Below are 24,066 nucleotides of genomic sequence, written 5' to 3' on the forward strand. Positions count from 1 at the left end.
TGGATCCATGCGATGCAAGCAATCAAACAATGTCCACAAAAAAATTATGAATGCATTGAAAAGGATGTGCCTAACCTAACTACATGTGCTCGTGTGTCATGCAAAATGCAAACAAAAAGACACACACAATTGGAAACAAAATCCTAATGACACTGACTGATGTGTTCAAATTCTTGGCAAAAAACTCCACCCTCAGGTTCGCAGTGGTGTGGACGTGCAACGTCAGGACAGCAATTGCATCTTACTCCCATTAGAGAGTCCCAACCCTAACATAACTCTTAAGTATTTTAAGAACTTTTCCAATTTAAAGAAAATTTCATTTAGCCAACTAGGTGGGTGATCCCAACCTAGATAAAGTTACGTCTGTAACCTAGCTTCGATGACCATTTCACCTAGAAGTTCAAGATATAGTTCAAGAACTTCCAATACACCTTCTATATTACTCTTAGTTGCCTTTAGAACACTTGAGATTTCATACACAAATAATTGGGTGTAGCACTTTGGCCATCTAGAAGAGGCAATCCTCTAATTATACCTTGGTGAATTTGAAATCTAACATCTTGATTAGAGGATTAAATGCATAGGACATGTACCCACTCACTCTAACCTTAGCTACTATAGTGCTTAAAAACATTTTAACTAATTGGAAAAATCATTGACCAAATACTACTTTAGCCAATCCATGAATTAGGAACTCCCAACTAAACCACTCATGTGCCTTGTCTAGATCCATGTTTAGTAGTATAAACTTACCACTTATAGATCATGTATGCTCCATAGCTACCATTATATTTAAGTATAGCATCTATGATATTTGTTTCATATGGACAACAATATATTGAGCAAGTGCCTTAGATGTTATCGTGTATTTATTCTTAAATTGGCATGATCAATGTTACAAAATGGCAAGCTTTTTTTGCATGCACTACAAGATATAGACCTTATAGCGACGTTTAAAGCGACGAAAATACAAACAACAAAATTTGCCCCCGTCGTCGCAAAAAGCGTCGTTATTGACGACGCCATGGAATCGTCGCTATTAGCGTCGCTATATGCGTCGCTATATGCGTCGCATTTAGCGACGCAAATAGCGACGCATATAGCGACAGTTATATAGAATTTGCGACGCTGATAGCGACGACAATAGCGACGCCTGCAGTAAATTTGCGACGCAAATAGCGACGGTAACAGAGGAAAAAAAAATTTTGTGGCAGGGCAGCAAGCTGCCCTGCCACATATAGCACTGTGTGCTGTATGAGAGCCATACAAAATAATTTCTGCACTGCTGCATACAAAGCGTTTGCAAACAAAAAGAATCTATACTGAAATCATAAAACTGATAGATGAAATAAATACATGATATCGCATAAAATGCGATTGGTACAATCATAAAACAATATCACTAATACATAGAAAATGTCTACATAGATCGGGCGACTAAAAACTAAAGGTATGTGAGCGCTAAGGATCCGAGGGCGAGCTACAAATCGTCGTCCCCCGAAAGCTCGTCCCTCTGCAAAGGAGCATCAAACGGATTCTGCAGAAAAAGAAACAACATATCAATCCACCATACAATAATGCATTCAAATATCTCATGGTAACTACGGACATGAAAGATGAGAGACTTACTGCGCCGCCGCGTCTGTACAATCGGTCGATCAATGATCTGAGACCGTGCCTCTCTGCATATTGAGTCTCAAGGCCTTGCGGATCGCGATTTGTAATGGAGTGCTGCAAAGAAAACAAAATGCTAACTGTTAGAAATATGATTGTCAGTACAAATAATATCTCAAAAAAACAAATAAGCAAAACAAAAGAGAAACTTACAAAGTCCTCCAAATATGTCCTGTGGCCGCCACTCCCAAGATGATGTACCGATCCGGCCTCGATTCGTGCCCTCGCCGCCTCCCGCTGCTGACTCCAACGTCCTGGCAAATTTGTAGCCTCCTCCCTCAGTCGGCGCCAGTCCTCTGCATCTAACCACTCGAGCTTTGGAGCCCCACTCTTGATTGCCTTGCGTGCGTCGGATCGTCTATGTGACATGTATGCACGCATGCAATCCATCATCCAGCCCGTAGAGAATCTATCCACTGCGGCTGGCACCGGGAACTCCTCATGCAAGGATGCTACTATGTACTCCTTGCTCCCCTCCGGTATGTTCCTCCAATGATCCAGGACGTTGTGCCGAAAAACTTGTTGGCACAACTCCCTCATGCGAGCTATCACCCTCCTCCCCTCATCATTCATGATGATAGCTCCTGACCTGCCATCCACTAGGTATCCATAATCCCTAGGAGTGTGCCTCGTATGGGCCCTCTCCCATCTCCGTCCACGCTCCTGGGCATATCCAGGAGACCCCTGAACATCCGGTGTACCGACGGGGGTACCCTCTCCCGGAGTGCCACTGAAAGGGGTGCCACGAGAGGGGGTGCCACCAAAAGGAGTGCCACCAGAGGGGGTGCCACCAAAAGGAGTGCCACCAGAGGGGGTGCCACCAAAAGGAGTGCCACCAAAAGGCGTGACATCTGCCGACGGCTGCGCAAAAGCCGGAGTAACTGGAGTGGACGTCCCCACAGGTGTGACAAATCCTGGAGGTGACCGAGCTCTAGCTGAACGACGAGACGGAGACACCGCGTCCGTGTCTCCACAGCAGCACCCCCCTGATCCTCCTGCAGTCGCAGTCCCTCCCTCTGGCCCAAGTCGCGAGCGTCGAGATCGTCTGCTCGAAGCTGAAGCATCTGATCGCACTGAAGCTGATCTAGCAGAGCGCCCTGACGAAGAACGAGACAGCTCCTGATCTGCTATCTCTCTGAATCTCGCGAGCTGATCTGGAGACATACGTGCCATCATCTCCTGAAACTCCTCATCGCTCATCCCTCGACTCATCCTGAAAATAAAGATACCTGCAGAGATAAAAAATAATGTTAGAATAATCAATTGAAACTATACAAAGCGCATTAATATAAATCATTTTTGAAAAATCCATCTTAAAATGCATATCTTATCTACCTTTATGGAAGATCTAAACAACGAATTGAGTAATACAATTCTCCAAGAATGAAGTATTCTATGGTCCCATGTTAATCTCCTGACATAACTCTGCATACACTGGAAGGTCGATAGACATGTCACCACAAAAGAACGAGTCTGCCTCGTTCTCAAAAAATTCTACGACTTCTGTATTTCCATCATTGTTAGCCGATGCGGTCTCCAAGCTTGCGGTGGCCTCCACCCCTTGTAATTTCGATCCCTCTATTTGCATATATTCTTCATCTATGCCTGGAACATCGCTTTGATCGTATACTCTCGCACCTCTAGGAGTTGAAGGTATAACATACCACCATCGAGGTTGTCGGGGATTTGGATAGAAGATTACCTGTTCACAAACACTTACAAACCGTCTTCAAACCATTGTGACATAAAGCATGTCGTATTACAATTAGCAAGCAAATGACTAGAAGATTACCTGTTCACAATGTGCCGGCAACACAAAGGTGTCGCGCAAATCCGTCCATTTTTTTTCGGAATCTATTTCGAGAAATCCAGATGGACCTCGTCGAACCGTTGCGCCAGCTCCTCCAAGTACCACTTTGAACCACTGCACATCGAATATTATCATGGAGAAGCTACGGTAATCCACCGTAATAATACTTTGCAAATTCCCAAAATACTCCATCTCATCCACAACCGTGTTCGGATCCGTTGCTCGTCGCCGGCTCTCTTGCTCAAACCTTGCCATGACACCACAGTCCATTGTGGAGCGCATTTTGTCAATACGCTCCACCCGAAAATGCCGTCCGCGCGACCACGCTGCACTATATATTTTGTACTGCACATTGAAACACTCAAATTAGATGTAGCAAACAAATTCAGATACGACACATTCTAAACCCCTCATTACCTTTGGACTACATCCCCTCGAGAACTCCCACTCCTCCATTGAGACCTCTGCCCCTTCGCTGGATGCTGCGATCAAGGCTCCATGCAACCATCGTGTTGACATAAACCGCGGCATCTCCTCCATGCCTTCGGGATATCGAATCGGTCGGTGACGCGTACTGCGTCGGAATTCAGCTCGCGCTTCCTCTCGATCTTGCCTTGCAATCTGGTACTTGGCGAGCCACGTCTCCATGGAGGCATGGTGCAACATACAAAAGCGATTCACTTTCTCTTCCATTGAGGCATCCATTCTTTTTTCTACCCCATTTCCAACCACCACATCTCCAGTCAGCATGTCATCGTCCTTGAGCGTCCATAGCATTTCATTGTCTGGTTCCACCGTTGGTAGCCATTGTGAGATATGCACTAATGCCTCTGACACCAACCAACCCTCCGCCATGCTACCTTCCGGACGAGCTCGTTGTCGCACAAAGCCTTTCAGGGTTTTCATGAAGCGCTCCAGGAAGAACATCCATCGCGTATGGACAGGTCCGGCAATCTCCACTTCGTCCACAAGATGCACAAGAAGGTGAACTTGTATCGTGAGCATGCTAGTGGGCAGGTATTTCTCAAAGAGACAGACCGTCTCAACTGCTCCCCGCCTTGCGGATTCAATAGAGGACATCTTAATCTCTTTCTGTGAGATCCATTGCACCAAAGTCGACAGCTTGTAAATGGCCCCGCGAATTTCTGGAGTTAGGCATCCCGCGATCGCGATCGGTAGGACAAACTGCCACAAATGAGAAAGCATTAAGAATAATGGTCACTTTTCAAATTTCAAAATGTCCACGCTAATTAAAATCCATTCTGTTCACAAACCTGACATATCTTATGCCAATCATGGGATTTTAGCCCAGACATTTGGTCATCTTTAGAAAATGCGGACCTGAGAGAACGCATCATACCCGTCGGAGTGCGGATAGACTTGATTACTTGCTTCACAATGCGCTCTTCTTTGGTAGACAAAACCCAGGGAGCGCGAGGAAGCTGCACTCCCCCTTCAACACTCGACTGCGGCCAAAGCGCCTCCATCTTACCTACCTCCTTTAAATCCATTCGTGACCCTATAGTGTCTCTCTTTCCTGTGATGTGGTCCCATAGCAAGCTGCCCACATTTTTGAAAATATGCATGGGATCCAACAAGTGGTTGACCTGTAAGTGGGTCCAATATGGCAACTCGTAGAAAACTGAGAACCGTCGCATTCCATTTGGATGTGATTCCGGGTTTACCATTTTCAGCTCGTACCAGCTTGCAGCGTTCATACGTGCTGGAGGTCGTCCAAGAAAACCTTCCCTGAGTTCATGATCCTCCGGCAAGAAAGTGGCGTGTCCTTGATATACCATCTTCTTCATGGTTCGTGACCTTCGGGAGTCTAACTGTGGCCCACACAATGGACATGCATGATAACCTGAGGTAACGAGACCTGCAAGGCGATCCACGACCTAGTGAATACTTGATTGAATGAAATAAAATATAGATATTACCGGCGTGAACAAAGGTCTGCTCACCTGAGCACTCTCCCAATCCCGGAAAGTCATGCATCGTCCACATGAGAATGGCTCGAATGTTGGCTGACCGCCGACCATCGCGCCTGCTCATATCTTGCACCGTGACCCCCTCCTCCCACAAAATCTTAAGCTCATCGACTAATGGACGAAGATACACGTCCATATTTTTTACTTTGTAGCGGCCCGGGACGAGCAAGCTAAGGATGAGATGTCCTTTCTTCGTAGAAAGCCATGGAGGAATGTTGTAGTTGACAAGCACTATAGGCCACACACTGTAAGAAGTCGAGCGCAGACCGAATGGGTTCACACCATCCATGGCGAGACCGAGCCGAAGATTCCTTGGCTCTCGCGCAAAGCCTGGGAAGGTAGAGTCAATGTGGCTCCATGCGCGCGAATCTGCTGATATTCATTGCACTCCATCCGTAGACCTATTCTGCACATGCCACGTTGTCAAGCTTGCCATGGCAGACGTGCGAAACATGTGGTTTATGCGGGGGATGAGCGGAAAGTGTCTGAGGACTTTTTGAGGGATGGTCTGCCCTTGCAAGTCCTGTCGATACCTGTGAGCACCACACTTTGGACATGTCTCCATAGTCTCGTATTCATCTCGAAACAATATGCAGTCGTTGATACATGCATGGATGTTATTGTAGTCCATGCCAAGCTTCCGTAAAACATGTCGTGCATCATCACGAGACTCAGGCATGGTGTTTGCAGGTGGCAATATATGATATTTCAATAACCTGAAAACATCATAAAACACCTTGAAAAATCCATCCATATTTACAATAATACTGTTTTTAAAAAAAACAATGAAGTCTATATGCAAGGTACCTGAATAACTCAGTCACACTCGTATCGCTCCAACCGTATTTCGCTTGCACACTTAAGAGTGCAAGCAATGTCTTCAACCGAGATACTTGGCACCCATCATATAATGGTATGGATGCTTCCTCTCTAAGCGGGTCAGATGTCTCAACATCCATGGGAATCAATGCATCGATCATTGCCTCCATCTCAGGCTCCAAGATTGTAGGCAAGTCGGGAAGGTTGTCTGTCTCCTCTAGCATTGACGATATAGATGGGCCTTGCAAGTGGTCTATTGGCTCCTGCCATCCATCCATCTCACGTCCACGAACTCTTCTAATTGGCCGCAAAGGGTGCACTCCCCCTTGGGTCGAGACATCACCCCCCTGGACACAAAATTTGCCAACAAGACCCAATCTTATTGTGTATGGTTTTCAATTAGCTTGAGAGTACAATGCATGAAAAATGCTAACTTGAAAATACCGTTTGCTGAAAATCTGCAATCGCCTGATCAATAATCTCAGGTTGAAACTCGCCAAATCGTCGTACGTGTTCTATAGACAATCGGCGTTTTCGTCTAATTGCCAACTTGCATTGAGAGCAAGGACATGGGACACGCTGATTAAGATACGACTCGCGGTCTTGAACAATAGGACCTTCTTCGTTTGCCATCTTATCTACATTACAGCAAACGAGGCTTAAATGGATAGCTTTTTGGAGATGTACGTCAACTTGCAAGTTGACCATAAACCTTGCATTGTATATAGTAGTCGAGAGATTTTCCGATGTTATATCTCGGCCTTGTATCATGCTCAACAATTTGTTTGTCCCGGTAGATAATTTTTTGTTATATCTCGGCTTTGAGTATAAGTAATCCATTTTAAAATTAATGCGCGCCATCTATGAAATTTTACAACTATAGAAATAAAATTTATTTCAATCAATTCTACTCATAGTCATAAGACCTGAGAGAAATTATCCTATACTCAATTTAAGGGATCTCCACTTCTATAACAATAATTTTGGGTTAATTTTGATGAAGTACGTGGCCGTATGCAAAGCACATTGCATACCATTATCGATACGTATATTATCTTAAATTTCATTCCCTTCCCTCTCCCTCTCCCTCTCCCTCTCTTTCTCTCACCCTCTCCCTCACCCTCTCGTTCTCTTTCTCTCCCTCTCTCATTTCCTCCCTCCTCCTCCCTCTCCCTCTCCCTCCCTCTTTCTCCCTCTTTCTCCCTCTCCCTCTCCCTCGCTCCCTCGCTCCCTCTCCCTCCCCCTCCCTCTTTCTCTCCCTCTCTCATTTCCTTCCCCTCCCCCTCCCTCTCCCTCTCCCTCTCCCTCTCTTTTTCTCCCTCTCCCTCTCTATCTCTCTTTCTCTCTCATTTCCTAAACAAGCAAAAAATAAAGTGATTTAAACATCCTCCAAGCAAAAGGGAGAGGGAGAGATACAATGCACTCTCCCTCTCTTTCTCTTTATATCCCTCTCTCATTTCCTTCCCCTTCCTATCCCTCTCACTCTCTTTCTCTCTCATTTCCTCTCCTAAACAAGCAAAAAATAAAGTGATTCAAACATTAAACAAGCAAAAGGGAGAGGGAGGGAGAGAGAGAATGCACTCTCCCTCCTTCTCCCTCTCTTTTTCTTTCTCTCCCTCTCCTATTTCCTCCCCCTCCCTCTCCCTCTCCCTCTATTTCTCTTTCTCTTTCTTTCCCTTTCCCTCTCCCTCTCCCTCTCTTTCTCTCTTACTCTCTCGTTTCCTCTCCTAAACAAGCAAAGAAGAAAGTAATTTAAACATTAAACAAGCAAAAGGGAGAGAGAGAGAGAGAGAATGCACTCTCACTCTCTTTCTCTCCCTCTCCCTCTCTTTCTCTCCCTCTCTCTCCCTCTCCCTCTCCTTCTCTTTCTTTTCCTCTCCTAAATAAACAAAAGAGAACGATTTAAACCTTCAACAAGTAAAAGAATGAGAGAGGGAGACTCACCAATGAGATATGGCGAGCGTGGGCGGCTTCTCTTTGCAACGAGGGCTCCTCCTCTCCTTCGCGAACAACGACGGTGGCGGTGGCGGTGGCGGCGGCAGCGGCAACAAGTCTCTTCCTCCTCTTCTTTCACAAAGCCTTGGCTCTCTCCCTCGCTCTCGCTCTCAAAAGGCGAAGAAAACAAAATGAAAACGGCGCTCTGGTTTCGGCCGCGCTTTTTTTCCCTGCGGCGTCGCTATTTGCGTCGCTATATGCGTCGCTATTTGCGTCGCATTTGCGACGCAAATAGCGACGCATATAGCGACGCAAATAGCGACGCCGATAAACGCCGTCGCTAATCGGCGTCGCTATTGCCCCAGTCCCTTGTAGTGATGTCTAAATCTATGTCAAAGCTCGAGATTGCCTCTGCCATGGATTGGTTATGCCTAATATTTCTTTTGTAGTTTGGTCATTTGATCAACGACATGGATGGAGGATCATTTTGATGAATTTTGTCATGTTTAGCTTTTCTAATGAAGGGGTTGGTAGATGTCACTAAATTGCCTGTTACTCTATATCATAGACAAATGTTTGCGTTCCTCAGACAATGTTGTCCATTGAATATTGGCATTTATCTCCATAGCTCGTAACCTTTTCTATCTCATTTTGATTAATTTTGTCATCCATGTTTAGCTTTTCTAATGAAGGGGTTGGTAGATGTCACTAAGATGCATGTTACTTTATATCATAGGTAAATGTTTGAGTTCCTTAAGCAATGTTGTCCATCGAATATTGGCATTCATCTCCATAGCTCGTAAGCTTCTCTATCTCATTTATGCGAATTATCACATAATCTAGTCATTCTATTCTATATTTATTATACTCACATTCATCTTAACAATTAGAATATTCAAAACCTAGTGCATTAAATAGCTTTTAAGGCTTAGGAGGGTAATACTTAGTGATTTCGATGAAACTCTCGTGAAATTTGAGGAGCATTTTAGGAGTTCTCACCAAATTGGTGGGGTGGCATAATGGGATCAAAATTTAAATAGATATAAGCTATACTTTGAGAGCTTATTTTCAAAAAATGTAAGTAGTAATTTGGGAATTTGATCAAAAGTAGGCAAATTTGGATAATTTTCCCTAGATCTAATTGATATGTGTTGTGCTATTATATGCATGGCATGAATCCACATACCAATTGAGCTCAATTACCCACTCAAAGTACTTGGCTAAAAATCGATTGGCTATGATGTAGTACTTTTTGTCATCTATTATATTTTCCAATCCCAATGGTGACTTTTATTGGCATCTCTCATTGATAGCATTGATAAGACATTGAACAATTCCTAAACTAAATTTCTATCCATAGACAAGATTTGGAACAGGAATTCACACACTACTATATGAGAATTACTACATTGGCATGGTTATGTTGCTATGACGATCCTTGCTATCGATGCATATATCCATAAACTAGGTGTTGCGTGCCTAGATTCTCCATGTGGTTTGTAGTGGTGTTAGTAATAATTAGGGATCTCTACATCCCAACACATGCTTCATGTTGCAAGAGGCTTCACACAAATGTATCATCTTTTGGTTCTATGACTCACATAAAAAGTCATGCCATATACCCTCCTAGTTGTTACAAACTACTTAATATTATTATGTGAGCATCCACTAAAGCAATGGATGGTTGAGGCACAAAGAAACAAACCTTGAGAGACCCCCAAAGCTTTTCTCAAATTGTTAATATAGAGAAACTTAGGGGCTCTATACTAAGCACCACACCTAGTTTTAGGTCAGTACTTTGTACTAGTGTTACCAACAATTAGGGCACTTCATGTCCTAAGACACATTTCGTATGGCAAGCAAGTTCACATATAGGTTGCATAAAGCATAGCACCAAGTGGGTGCTTACACTAATGTTATTGATATGCATTGTGGATCTAAGATCATTCATGAAAGACACCTTTTGAGGCTTAGAAGTTGTTGCTATTATATAATCAAATGTATATAGACCTCTATATATCCTCATACATGGAATGTGTAAGGTTTACTCTTAAAGAACCTTAGTATGTAGCTAGTTATAAGATCAAGTTCATAATGTGTGCCAAAAATGCTTATAATTTTTAGCTCATAAAAAGAGCTTGGATAGATGACCATAGTGAAAAAAGATGTTGTGCAATCAAATGTTATGATTAAGAAGCTCACTCTACTCCCCATATCCATGCTCCATAGTAAGCCTTTTTGTTTTTCACAATCATCTCCATCTAGCATTTTTTGGTCATGGATTCATCTCTCAACCTTTCTTTATCCAAACCTACACTTTATATGAAGTATTTTAACATAAAGTCATAGGATCTGTCTAATTGAAAGCCTAAAAAGGCATAAACAAGATTAACCAAGAATTGTTGGGCAATCCAACCATTATAATTCTGTGGTCTTTTAGGAAATTCTAGCAAATTAGGATGTGAGAGATTTGGAGGCTATCTAAAGAGATATCTTATGCCATATCAAAGCTCCCTCATCTCATTGTTTGCCATTTAGATTCTCTCTCTATGATTTGTAAACTATTGTAACTATTATTCTAAGTGAGTCTTAGATCATACAAGGACACACCCTTCCCTCAATAAATGCTAATGGGATCCCATAAAGATGACGTTGCACTATGAACTTTTTACATTTACAAAGAATATTATGTGCTCCATTTTTCTCTCATCATTCCTCCACCTCACTCGTACCATACATTCAAAGAGCCTAGATCTTGGTTGAGTCTTTCACGTGTCTTCTTTCCCCTATGAATCAACTTATAGTTTATAGCCACATGTTCTAAAAATGAGAATCCAAGAAGAAAAAGGCAAAAAGAAGTCATAATATCAAATACTATACGTAAATACTATAATTACATTTATTACATATGATAATTGATATTATATTATTAATATTACAATTATAAAAGTTTATTTATTTAATTATCTATTTATTTGTGTGTGTGCATGTGTTTATCTATGTTAGTATGTGTACACACACATACACACACACATACATATATAAATGTGTGTGTGTGTGTGTGTGTAGAGAGGGAGAGAGAGAGAGAGAGAGAGAGAGAGAGAGAGAGAGAGAGAGAGAGAGAGAGAGAGAGAGAGAGAGAGAGAGAGAGAGAGAGAGAGAGAGAGAGAGAGAGAGAGAGAGAATGAATGCAAGAGGAAAATAGACTCAAGGGAGGGATAAGGATCCTCTATGTATATATATATATATACAAACACATGCACTCACACACACAAAGGATGAAAAGTAATAAGGAAGTAGGCTCGATGGGATGAGAGGGCTATTGCATGAAGAGAGAGATAGACAAAGAGAGAGAACTATTCTTGCACAGGAGAGAGATATGGAGAGAGAGAGAGACCATGGGTGGCCTTTTGTCAGTGGCCTCATTTCCAAGAGGGCATGTTTCACAAATGAGAGGCCTTGAATTGTGTGTCAGTTGGTGCAAATGAATTGCTTGTACAAGCATGCACGGGTGTGAAGCCATGTTTTGCAAGAGGGGAGAGGGTGATATTTGGCAATCCATGCAAAGTGTTGGATAGTGTGTACAAAAGATTACCTACCATAACATCCATGAATTACAATGGCCAATGTTTTACTAATGGAAAACTACCATGTATTGCTTTCTCAAGAGTGGAATCAACCTCTCTATATCACTTTATAAAAAATAACAAGATAAAACATGAAAATGATGAAGATGTTGGTGTGTAAAAATGCTTAAGCGTGGACACATATGACATGAGGACAAATTGAACAAGTGGTGTAAATGTCATTTCTTTGACTTTTCAATGCTTACCCATTGCAAGAATTTTAGTAATGGATGGGAGTCTTAAGTGGTAACTCGTAGGTTTGCCATGTGTTTTTGTTACTTAATTTTAAAATGTCTCTATTATGGAAAGTTAGTCTTAATGGCAAGATTTACAATCTTGATGCAATAATTGGAATCTCAAGTGGAACTTGTTAGTGTTTAATGGTATTTTTTAACACTTGGCATGGGAGAACGACCTTACTAATAAATGAAAAATGTGGAAGATGTGGGAAGAATTTTAAAAACATAGTGTGAGGACAAGAGATCTACAAGATGTGATTGAAGATTGCATGTGTTTTCAGAGAGCTAATGGCACTAGGCTAAAGAATGGAATCATGGGATGAATTCTACTACTACAATTCCTTTGTTCTCTGACTATGACAATAAAGGTTTGCTTTTAGGCTCTCTTTGCTATCCTCCTACTATAGGAAATGCAATGAGTGCAATCTTTTGTTAAAGGTGTTGTTATCGATGAGAGAGATAATAGGAGGGTTCTTTCAATTTGTATTGTTGATGGTATATGTCGCAGATCAAAGGTTTCTCATCACTTAGAGAAGGAAAATGAAAGTGTTGGTGATTGAAGAATTGGTGAAGTGAGAAGCTCAAGTGGAAGCGTGAGCAAGCAGAAGCAAGGGAGGTATGAGCTATAACAAATGGAGCAAGAGAGCAAGAGAGAGAGACTCAAGATGTGGGAACTCCAACAGTCACAATGTGTCACCAAAACTCCCTTATTCATTAGTCCTTGAAAGAATAAAGAATGAAGTGATAGTGATGGGTGCCCACCACTTATATTATATAGGTGTATAGATACCATTAGTATAGTGAATACATAGGCGATGTGTGTAGGCACAGCCACCTTTACTCCCAACAATTGTTATCTCCAAAGATTATGTATTTCTATTGAAGGTTGAATATATGACTTGAGTTAGTGAAACATTCAAAGGATTTACGATAACAAGAGTAATAAAATTGTAGGTTTCTTGGAAATGGAAAGATTAGCTCACATGGACATGTTTAACACTCCCGCATGATCTAAACTTCTTCAACTCTTGAAGTTTTACAATTTTTGAAGATTTGTAGTACTTATATTTGAAAAGAGTATGCTAAAATGTATGTATTTTCATACTCAGTCCATATTTCAAATAGAAAGAGATAGTTTTCTACTTGATATCCTACATTTTTCAAAGTGATACTATATGATCATGTAGCAGCAATCCTACAATAGCTCTTGAAACTTTGTGCTCTTCTATTAGTGAAGAGTATATTGAAATGTGTATTTTTCCACAATGGTGTGGTGCCCCTAGTGAGGATCTTTTGTTGATCATATCAATTGGAAAGTGTAAGTTTTGACAACAAGCTTGTACACAAACTAGAGCATGGTATCGATTGGATATGAACCATTTTATGGTACTAAAAATGAGGATGCAAATAAGTTTATCAGGAAATGGGAATGGATGGCCCAAAAGATTGCAAAGACAATGATGTTGATAACCTTCGAATGATTGATATGCTACTTGAAGTTTTGCAAGTCTGTGGTGGGATTTGTTGAATCGGGAAACATTTAAAGTAAACTGAAATGAATTTAGAACTAGTTTTATTACCAAGTTTGCACTGAGGAAAACTCCTAAGAGTATATGGAAATCTTTGAAAAAAATATTTCAAGAAGAGAATGAGAAAGTTTATAAATTTGTTTCTAGCTTTGAAGAGAGATGAATAGAGATTACATAGGTATAGAGCAAAGTCCAGTCATTATAGAAATTATATGGCACACAATCTGAGAAAGGAGTAGAGAACACACAACAAATATGAGAAGAATAGAAACCGCTTTAATTTCAAACAAGCTGATACAAAGATAGCTTTATCCACCCATGCGCTTCCACTATGAAGCTTAGATGGCGATCCAAATAGATGATATGCGAAGAGCTTAGGATAGTTGGAAGAACTCAGATTGGGTGAAGGATTAATGATGGCTTTAGAGGAGTCTTTCTTTTATGTCCCAAGAAGGTAGTCTGGTCAACATGTCTGGCCATATTATGAATCTTTCCTAGTCGACCAAGGAATATTCCAAGGAACATTTCAAGGCCCCTGTTAACTCCCACATCCTATGACTTGATGCGATGCGCTTTGAGCCCGAGGGGTTCACTATAGATGTTGTATGGTATCATGTGAGTGTAAGGGAGGGGGTTATTGGAAGGGGCCACTTAAGCATATAGATTAGAGGTAGACCCCTATTAATTTCTTATATGGAACTTAAATTTAAGGAGGGCATAGAGGGAAAAAAGAAGAGGGGGATGCATTTTATCACCTCTCTCCATAGATTGGTTTCTCCATGGCATACAAGAGAACTGTGAATAAGCAAACTGTGAATAAGCATCGACTGTTGTTTCTCCTCCTACTGCAATTTTGGATCATCGTCCTTCGTAACTCCAGATTCTTTTCCTTCATCTGCTAGCTTGAGCATGAGAACTTTAGACTTCCAAAAAGAGAATGACTCACTTCTTGTGTCACAGATCAGCAATTGTTTTCACTAGTAAGTAGAATTCTTATGCTAGGTAGTGGTCATTCTAAGCCAGAGCAAATATTGCCTTTGTAGAGATGCGAATACAGAATTTGCGTATTAACTAAGGGCAACAAAGGAAACCTTACCTATGATAGAAGTTCGGTGTCATCAATGGAGTGCACGTCCAAAATTCCTACCTCAATCTTTCCACATAGCTCAGGGGATGACAACCCACCTCCTACAACATTTTTCCATCGAGCTTCATTGTGAGGAGGTGTGAAGGGTTCGAAAACAAATTCTACTCCACTACTAATTTGCAATTTTGTGTTGCAGTAGCAAAGCTACCACATTGTTCATCAACTTGATGGGAAGGTAGTTACCTGCATCAACAAATTGGGGAGGAGACAAGGATCCAAAGCAGGGGCAGCTCTAAGTCATCACATTTTCCCACCATGGATAGTGTTTCCATAGATTTCTCCTTTTGCAATTCTGTTGTTCCTTTCTCTCTACAGGTCTTGCTTTTGTACAACATGATCAACCTTCTCTCTTTTGGTCGATGGGTTGCAGGTTGCAAAGGTTTTTATTGGGCGGATATATGCTATCTGAGCTTCCACAGAAAAATGGCACTATTCCATTCTCCACAAACACCCTTGTCTTCATGAACAGGTATGCAACTTCCCTTGACCACTCCATTCTTCTTGCGAGCTTGATTCTCCTCTCTAAATAGCATTGCTAACTATCTTCTCTTTTTCTCGAAGCTCCTGTAAGGATCCTCGCACTAGCTTTTGTTCGACCTACTTGTGTTGCAATTGATCTTGTTCGTAATGGACCCAAAAAAAATTTCTTCTCTTTGGTTGGCTCTTTGGTTGGTTTCAAGCATCCCACTATTCATTTTGAATCATCGATCAACACCATCTCCTCTCCTTGAGACATCTGCTCTTTCTCAATATCTTTGATTTTTCCTTCTTGCTACATTTATAAAATAGTACGTAATTTGACACATTGTCATGAGCTCACAATGACAGAATCCTCTCTCTATTATGAAAGTTACCACATTTGCACTGAATATACAAAATTGTGCCTACCTTCAGTGACTCCTTTGAAGCAACCATTCCTTTTTTAGTTCTTGATAACAACAACAACAATATCTTTGTAGCAACACATTCTTGGCTTCATATTTGTAGTAGCATTTCCTTTATTATTGATGGTCCTTTCTTTGAACCAACATCCTTTGGAGCACCATCTGTTCTTTTGTAGCAACAAAATTTAGACATTAATTCATATTGTCTCTTTCTTGGGCATCAACCTTTGTTCATGGCAGCTTCTTGTCTTTTGTAAAGATAGACCTCCATATATAGGCAGCCTCTTCATCCACTTTACACATCATGAACTTATGTGGTTGAGAGCAACTCCTTGTGGGGGATGCACCAAGTGCAGGGGCAAGTGAGGGGAATTTTCATTTTCTACATGTTGATGTCGTATCAGCATCCAATATTTGATATATCCTTACACTTGACCATTGGAGTTTTAGCTATGGGATTGCTCATCAAGGCTCTAGGTCTCAAAATGACAATAAGAGAATGGTTTGTGAGTGTTTAGTCAACACTTGCATCACACTTCAGCCTGCCAATTTTTGCTTTCTACATTGAGATCTGCTCAACATTTGTGTGCCTTTCCCTGGTCTATGTTTTTGCAGCCTCCAATATGACATGTGAAGCCTCATTGTCACACGTGCCCTCATTGTAGTTGGCACCCTTAGAGAAACCTTAGGAAAAATGAGGTCATTAACTGATTAATTCATTCTTCCTTCAAATAACTACAATTCTCAACTCATGGGCTGCTTGAGCTTGTATGTCAACTTCATATACCCCTCCATGTGGATGCAAGTGGTGGATTGCTCCATGAGGCTCATATGTACTCCTCCATCATTAGAAAAACACATGCATGATACTCTACAAGTGGGTGCAATGAGGAAGGTGATGCTAGCTTCTGAATAACTTACTGAACTCATCCAAACTTGGTGCTACAAGTGTGTAGGCTGATGGCTGGTAATCGAGATCTCCTAGACCTAATACTAAAATTTAGAGTAGGAACCCAAGAAGCAACTAGGTGATTGATATAACAGGAGAATTATTGCTACCTGGTAGGACGATGACTAATGCAAATTGATGTGCTATAGTCAACAACCTTTTGATTGTATAATGCTAAGGGAATTAATCCTACTCTGTTGGAGGAAGGAGCGCTCAAGATGGGCAACTGACATTGGGCTACTACTACTACGTGATAGAATTTATATACTGTGCAGAGGAGAGTTTTCTTGCTGCTCTTTGTTGGGGATTTTTGCAAGGATCATATAAGTTTAGAAACCACATGATCAATGTAAAGTGTTTCTTTGATGATAGTAGAGGAGGTGTGCATTGGACTTGTGAGCCAAGCACAAAGGAAATGATTTTATTGGGAACAGAGTTTGTTGAGATCAATGGCAGATTTTGTCATAATGATTGCAAGAGGGTAAGTTTGGAGGGATTTCCCTTCTCCAATCTCCACTGCTCATCATGTGCATCCATTCCCAAGGAGAGAGACTTTTGCATGGGTGTGTATCGAGACATGCACTCTAGAAGGGAAAGAGGATTAAGAGACACTGGAGATGGTAGAAGATTGGATTACTTGACTCATTCTAAGATATTGAGAATTTCTAGGACTAAAAACATAATGGTTCGACGACTCAAAAAAGAAATATGGTTCACAAGGACAAAGGTTGCTACTTTGAGTGTACAGGTGAGGAGTCTTCAAGAAAGTGTTTCTGAAGCCTTGGTACGAGGAGATGTAAAGAAGTTTTGCACTGATATTGTGAATGCACATAAGCATGGCTTATTTGAGGGGAAGAAAGCTTTGTGGGACCTTTTCATCAACATCTCTCAAAACATAGGAAGAGTGGGTCAAGGAAAGTGATATTCTGATACAACAAAAAATCTCTTTGAAGTTGTCAAGATTTAGGGAGGTACAAGATTGCATAAATTTCCCTCCATGAGGCCCACATCTTTCAACTACATCTAGGGCTATGAGAAAATCCATTTGTTATAGGACCGGATTGAGAGAGGATGTATTCAAGAATGTGGCAGAAACATATAAGCATCATATGTTGAAAAATGGGCTTTGCATGGAAAGTGTACTTGTCATTGTTGCTGAAGATGAGACTATGATCAAGAGGATGGTGAGATGGATAGAAACTTGTTGGTTTTTGTGGAAAGAAGATGGATCACACATGTGTTTCAAATTTCGTAGTACTTGTTAGAGATGGTGAAAATGGTTATCATAGAATTGTTGATGCATTTGAGCATAATGTGATTGCCCACTATGCAAGAGTATTGATTGCAAATCCTCTTGCTGAATGCTTGGCAAAGTTAGTTCTTCTTATACAACTAACTTGTAATAGGTTTGACTCTATGTCCATCAAGAAGCAATGGAAAGAAGTCAAATTGCATTGGAATATGTATGTGAAGGATGTGAATGGACCAATACTTGGTCATGCTTCTAATGGAGATTGAAGATTATAGCTCTCTTACACGTGTTCGATACTCAATTCCTTGGAAAAGTTGGCCATTCACAGCTTCTATGGAAGATGATGGAAGCACCATTGGATTACATGACCGATATTATATACATAATGGAAAGAAGACGATTAATCCTCTAGATAATGCATCTAAATGATTAGTGATTGGTAATGATCTTGTCACCTTGAATCATGTAGCCTTGGTATATCAAAGTTTCAAGGTTGATGATCATGGTTTGCAAGAAGGAGATATAGAGAGAAAAGATAGACAAAATTGGAGATTAGCACAAAGGATAGCCGAACGTAAAGTTCAAAATTGTATAGAGCTCTTGTAGATGGGATCCAATCATCATCAAGAGTGAACACTTGGTACAAAGGTGTGTCTCTCAATTGTGGCAACATAGATTGATGTTTTTCTATCTCCTACGCTCAACTTGTATGAGCGTGTGAAAGTTGTCGGAATGGTATCTTCTTTTTTAGGTACAGAATTCATGTTATCTATTGAGCATATATAAATAGTTAACTGATATTGTATGTTCATGTTGTTGCTATGGTAGCACCATTATGTCTTATTAATCACTTGATTTATGATGTTTTATTAGGATTTGGCGCATGTGGATCACCAAGCATGATGTATATATTCTCAAGTAGAACTTCATTAGTAGAGAAACTTTCATGGACATCCAATTGTCATGTCACTTTTTGGTTCTTCTCATAAAGATCTTCAGAGACAGATATAGTCACTTGGCAGTTCCTTTATCTTTTAGGAGATCTGATGCTTGTGAGAATTTCTTTAGTAAAGTAGGTGGAATGGTTAGCAATGAGAAGTGTTATGATGGTTATGACTTTTTGAGTAGTGTAGGAGCATTGAATAGAATTTCAGAGTTTCAAGTAGGTTCAAATCTAAGTTTTCTAGCAGCTCACTCAAAGCAAGAAAACATATGGGTTGATATGAATCATATGCATGGCATTCCTTTGGCAAATTTAAATGGCTACATGGTTGTGAGTACTGATGAGCAAATTATATATATATTGAAGGAGGGTTTAACAAAAGCAAAGTTCATGTGTCGCGAGCTTGGTATGGAAGGTGAAGCTTCATGGGGTGCCTTATGGGAAGAAAAAGATATCTTAGAGTAGCTTGAAAACAATGCACATGACAATCTTAAAGAAGAAGAAGAAGTTTCATTGGATGATTTTGTTAGAGATGTAATCGTGGATACAATATTGGATGTTGATGAAGAGGATACAATTGCACAAAGTGAGCTTCGCCATGCCATGGATTCTATAGTTGACAATGAGGAGAATGTGGTGAGCCAAATATCACCTTTTGTGGAGGTTGATGGGAAGACTTTGTGCAAGAGCACACTTGTGAGCCAATTGAATGGAAATCCAACGTTATCAAAGGATAGATTAACAAGGGTAAAAAGTGGAGTATATTTCTCATTTCAGATGAAGTCAAAACCTCAAACCAGTGCCTTGGAATAAGATATGATTGGGCGGTTCTATTTGAAGATATTATACTTAGAGATAATACAAAGCTCAAAAGAAAAGGAAAGGTTGCAAATACTAGTCAAGGGGCCAAGAAAGGCATATGGTACCTCAGAAGAGTAACGAGTATGAGAATGAAGCTAGGAAATGGTATGAAATAGACAAGGGGCCCTTTTGATATTCTAGATCATCCTCCAAATGTGGAGATTCATCTAGAATGGTATCAAAAAAACAAAGGAAGTAGATGCTACACATATGATCTTGTTGATAATCAATCAGTGTCCTTGGAATCTATAATTGCTCTGGCAAATTTGAGCTATGATCCAATATCAAAGAAATATCAGCTTGACCCCAATGACTATAAGATTTTCAACGACTATGTAAAAGATACATAAGGTAATTTGAAGCACATGGAGTAAAATACAAATCTATAATAGTTTTAATGTGTTGTCCTTATGAATAAGTATTAAATTAATAATCATGTTTTTTTTTGCAGATTGAAAGCTGCTATGTATACATCATACATGCTACCAAGAAATATCAAATAACTTTTGTGGCCATCTAGTTATTGTGTAATTTGAGTTTTAGAGTCATAAACATTTATGACCATTTTGGGTGTAATTTGAGTTTTAAGGTCATAAACTCTCTCCATCACTCATGTGCACGAAGCAACTTGCAACCAAACTTGGCAATAGCGAGTAGTTTTGGGTCCATCTCAGCCACCAATATGCAATAGAAAAGGCATATGGCTGCATTGGCAATCCTTTGATGGTGAAGAAAAGTATATGTATTGATAATCTTATGGTAATGAAGCAGCATTACAATTCTGGAGGTATCTTCAACATGTACTTCATTCAAGGATATCTATGAAGGGAAGTACTTTTAAACACTTACATGCGATGCTTGTGTTATTGCTACTCTTTGCTGAGTTCACTTATTCATGTATACTGTAATTTGTGACTACTAACTAGATATTAGTATCAGGAGTTTCAAGGTGCTTGGTAAAAGGCTAAACCCAAGTTTTTCTTAGAGAAAAAAATTAAATCTTTAATTATTATTTTTTCTCGTATTAATCATAGTGTGGGAGGGGGGAGCTGGCACTCTCCCATGGTTTTGGTAGAGAGATTCAACTCCCCTTCTTCCAAAGAGAGCTTGGCGTCTGCTTGGTATGTGTAGTCACTTTAAGTATAAAGGGGTTCAATTCCCCTACTCTCTCTCCTCATGTGGTAAGGGGGCACAGTCACTCAAAAAAATTGCGACACATACTTTGATGGTATCCAAGTGCCACTACATAAATCACTTTGTGATATGACCATTTTGATACTTTTAATTGCTTAGTATAATTCCAACTTTTAAAAAGAAAGTTAGTATATGTTCTATGAAGACATACATTTAAGGAAGGGGATACATAAAAAGTCATACATGTATATATCTTATAAGCTTAAATAGGGGGATATATTAGTCTTACAAGCTTCATAAATAGGGTTTTTTTAAGAATTCCTTGCATGCAGGTGACATGTCTTCTTTACTATGAGTGAACCCCCCGTGGCTTTGAGTTGCTACTAGCATAACTACTTTATCTAATCCAAAGGCTAGATCCACAAAGGTCACCTTTTTTCCATCCAGTCACATAGATATACGAGCCATCAGGACCAACCCAACGTCTATCCTCACACATGGCTTCTTCTCATAATGGGGGTCTTATAACTTAGAGTACCATGGGGCATTGGCAGCATCTTACGAGGGGGGCGGGGCATTGAGTATATCTAATATCCACACCTCAATGTCCACCCACATGTGAACTACATTCTCAGCCCAATGTCGAGTCTCTAAAGATAAATGTGAAGGAGATTCTTCTTCATAAGAGCTTTACTGAAGTTATCTGCTCCACTCTCCTCCATTGGATAGTAGACCTAGATAGTAGACCGACTCTACTATCTCATCCTTGATCAACTCATGCACATAGTGATACCACATCTCAATATGTTTAGTGTGCGCATGAAAAACTTGATTTTTGGCAATGGTGATGCCACTCTCATGAGTCATTATCACATCTTAGAACTATTGGATCTTCATCATGTACTCCCATATGCCATAGGATCCTCCTTAACCATACTACTTCACATGTAGCAAAGCAAGCTACCCTGTACTTTGCTTCAATAGAAGACAATGACACAATTGGTTGCTTCTTGCTAATCCAAGAGAAATTTATTGAATCTAAAGAGAAATAATATCCATAATTTGATTTCTTGGAACTGCTGTGACCTTCCCAATCTGTCATAGTTTCCCATAAGAGCACTTTTGGAACTATAAATGATAGCATAGTCAAGAGTTTTCTTGAAGTATCTGAGCACCTGCATCCTAGCTTTCCAATGAATTTCTTGTGATTTGTTTGAGAACCTACTCAAAACCCCAATAGAAAAACTAATATCTAGCCTAGTGTTACACAAGTAGATGAGGCTACCAAAATCAACCTCTTGTACTGTGTTGTTCTTTAGATCCTAACTTATATGTCAAGTGCTACAATGATAATTTTGTTATTCATGCTCTATATGTGGATGATAATCTCAACTTCCTCCAACAAGTAAAGAAGGGTTCGTCTTCTGCATTTGACATGGTGGATCTTGGAGACATACACTCATGTCTTGGTATTCAAATTCAACACTCTGGAGAAAAGGGTATTTTATTATTCCATCAAAAAAAGCTCATTGAAGATATTATTGAGAAGTTTGATTTGGCTTATGCACATCCTACTACTACTCCTTGCCTTGTGAGCTCTATAAAAAACTCTCATTTTCTAAAGAATGATGCAAATTAGCATTACATCAACCTTATGGTAATGTGTTGATGTATCTTCAATGGATAACTTCACATTGACCTCCAAAGGTGTAGCTATCTTCTTACACTCAGTCATGCCAAATGCATTTAAGATCTCCTATGTATACTTCTTTTGAGAGATGAAAAATTTGCAACTTCAATCCCCAAACAATAGTGCAACAAGCCCAAGTCTATCATTTCAAACTCTTAGAGCTCAAAGCCTTTTGAGTCATATGGATCATATCTTTATAGTCACCTATAATAAGAAGATCATCAACATATAGAAAAATCACTACATGCTTTTTATTATCCGTGTAAACATATAAATTAACATCTAAGGCACATCTTTTGAAATTTAAACCTAGAAAGAATTTATCTATATGCTAGTATCGTGCTGTAAGGGCTTGTTTTAACCCATATAATGCCATCTTCAACTTACAAACTTTTTTCTCAAAATAGGGGGCCTTAAATCTTGTGGGATGAGCCACATACACCTTCTCCTCCTTGAGGTCACCTTTCAAGAACGTTGATTTGACATCCATTTGCAAAACCAACCATGTATAATGAGTACCCACTACAAGTACTATGTGAATAGTAGTCATTCTAGTAGTTGGATTAATAATTAAATTATTCAACTTGTGAGAATCCTTATGCAACTAATATGTATTTGTACTTTTCTAAGAAGAAGGGTCTAAAATTTCCACCATTGTAGATGTGATCTTTCATATGCAAATATATTGATGTCTTTCCTTCTTTTGATGGCCCAAAGATTTTTCCATACACATGTACCATTTATGAGACTCCAAATATTAAAATAAGTTTAGATATCATCTTTATAAAATGAGAAAAAGAAAAGATGTCATATTTAATTTAATAATAGGATAAGAAAAGTTAGACATATAAAAAGATAAAAATATAAGAGAGAGAAAAAGGGAATAAGATATATGCACCACATGGGAGAGTTATTGGAGTATTTTTTTAAAATACTCAAAGATATGTGTGTCCAAGCCTAGCCCCATCTTCTTTCATTTTCAAAGATCTTGGCTTCAAGTGAGTGACAAATTTGGAATTTTTCTAGGTGTCATCATATCCTTATCCTCATGTTGACTTCCTTGTATGCTTGCACCATTTCTTTAAATGTGAGGAGACTTTCATCATATCCTTATCCTAACGTTGACTTCCTTGTATGCTTGCACCATTTCTTTAAATGTGAGGAGACTTTCATGATCAACTCTAAGGTTTTTTAATATTATGTGGCCCACCTCCAAATCCATCCAAGCCCAATGCTAGAATCGTTGTAGATAAATATTTTTAAAGAGGATTACTTTCAGAAACAAATTTTCCAAGGGAAAAGTAGATGACTCTTACTTTGTAGAAATGTGCAAGCCTTTATAAGCATTGGTTCCTACATAAGACTTAAGCTATATACCCCAAAGTCATATACACCTTACATAATTCTAAGAGAAAGGATCACATGGAAATAATAAAAGTTTGTGAAATGCATCCATCATAACCATAGCACCCATCCCATGGTCTACTCACATGTAATATTATATTTTGTTTCTCAAAACAATCCACTTACCTCTAAGAAATGTATGTACCTCATGAAATTGTAACCTTGGGAATATTGCCAAG

At 39.8% G+C, this 24,066-nt stretch overlaps 1 protein-coding gene, 1 long non-coding RNA gene and 2 pseudogenes across 2 annotated transcripts; 2 read left to right on the forward strand and 2 right to left on the reverse strand.

Annotated features, from left to right (window-relative positions):
* Positions 1–1,355: 1,355 nt before the first annotated feature.
* LOC148036442 (uncharacterized) lies at positions 1,356–1,933 on the reverse strand. Its single transcript, XR_015691022.1, has 3 exons — positions 1,828–1,933; positions 1,630–1,731; positions 1,356–1,537 (listed from the first exon to the last, which is right to left on the reverse strand). It is a non-coding gene; the product is annotated as an uncharacterized LOC148036442 (long non-coding RNA).
* Positions 1,934–3,067: 1,134 nt separating this feature from the next.
* On the reverse strand, positions 3,068–3,754 carry LOC148036443 (uncharacterized). Its single transcript, XM_087678935.1, has 2 exons — positions 3,467–3,754; positions 3,068–3,376 (listed from the first exon to the last, which is right to left on the reverse strand). The coding sequence occupies exons 1-2, from the start codon at positions 3,752–3,754 to the stop codon at positions 3,068–3,070; spliced, it is 597 nt and encodes a 198-aa protein (XP_087535061.1).
* A 13,426-nt stretch (positions 3,755–17,180) lies between these two features.
* Positions 17,181–18,121, forward strand: LOC148036444 (uncharacterized; annotated as a pseudogene).
* A 617-nt stretch (positions 18,122–18,738) lies between these two features.
* On the forward strand, positions 18,739–20,009 carry LOC148036445 (uncharacterized; annotated as a pseudogene).
* The last annotated feature ends 4,057 nt before the right edge of the window (positions 20,010–24,066 follow it).

Source organism: Lygodium microphyllum, chromosome 5, assembly GCF_053477565.2.
Source record: "Lygodium microphyllum isolate KBCC chromosome 5, Lygodium_microphyllum_v1.1.10, whole genome shotgun sequence".
NCBI classification, from domain to species: Eukaryota; Viridiplantae; Streptophyta; class Polypodiopsida; order Schizaeales; family Lygodiaceae; genus Lygodium; species Lygodium microphyllum.

What these genes read in the sequence shown, in the direction of transcription:
- LOC148036443 (XM_087678935.1), bottom strand. Translation starts at nt 3,754, where the DNA reads ATGGACTGTGGTGTCATGGCAAGGTTTGAGCAAGAGAGCCGGCGACGA. An exon ending in TGCCGGCACATTGTGAACAG is followed by an intron (nt 3,377 to 3,466) that starts GTAATCTTCTAG and finishes GTTTGTGAACAG; the next exon opens with GTAATCTTCTATCCAAATCC.